Source organism: Buceros rhinoceros, unplaced genomic scaffold, assembly GCF_000710305.1.
Source record: "Buceros rhinoceros silvestris isolate BGI_N320 unplaced genomic scaffold, ASM71030v1 scaffold21659, whole genome shotgun sequence".
Taxonomy (NCBI): Eukaryota; Metazoa; Chordata; class Aves; order Bucerotiformes; family Bucerotidae; genus Buceros; species Buceros rhinoceros.
This window is the reverse complement of record NW_010431226.1, coordinates 23,831-24,049: the sequence shown is the minus strand read 5'-3', so window position 1 is coordinate 24,049 and position 219 is coordinate 23,831. Positions and strand designations below refer to the sequence as shown.

Genomic DNA, 219 nt, shown 5'->3' with positions numbered 1-219 from the left:
CCACTGGCAGGGCCCACCGGACGGGGACAGGCAGGGACAGAGCCCGCAGCAGGGCAGGGCTGGGTGCCGGCCAGCAGGGCCCCACCTCTTCCCCAGTCCCGGGGGCGATGGCCAGCTCGGGGACCCCCCCGTGAAGCCAGCCTACCTTCAGCTCCCTGGTGGCCACCTTGAAGGCCAGCTCGGTGACGCTGACTGCAGCCCACCGCGCCCCGTTGGAGG

General features: G+C 73.5%; 1 protein-coding gene across 1 annotated transcript in view; it reads right to left on the bottom strand.

Annotated features, from left to right (window-relative positions):
* Positions 1-219, bottom strand: part of HDAC7 (histone deacetylase 7) — a 14,826-nt gene that overhangs the window by 3,630 nt on the left and 10,977 nt on the right. The window contains exon 18 of the mRNA XM_010143362.1: positions 146-209. Coding sequence (XP_010141664.1) covers positions 146-209 — 64 coding nt within the window. The remainder of the gene's footprint in view (positions 1-145; positions 210-219) is intronic.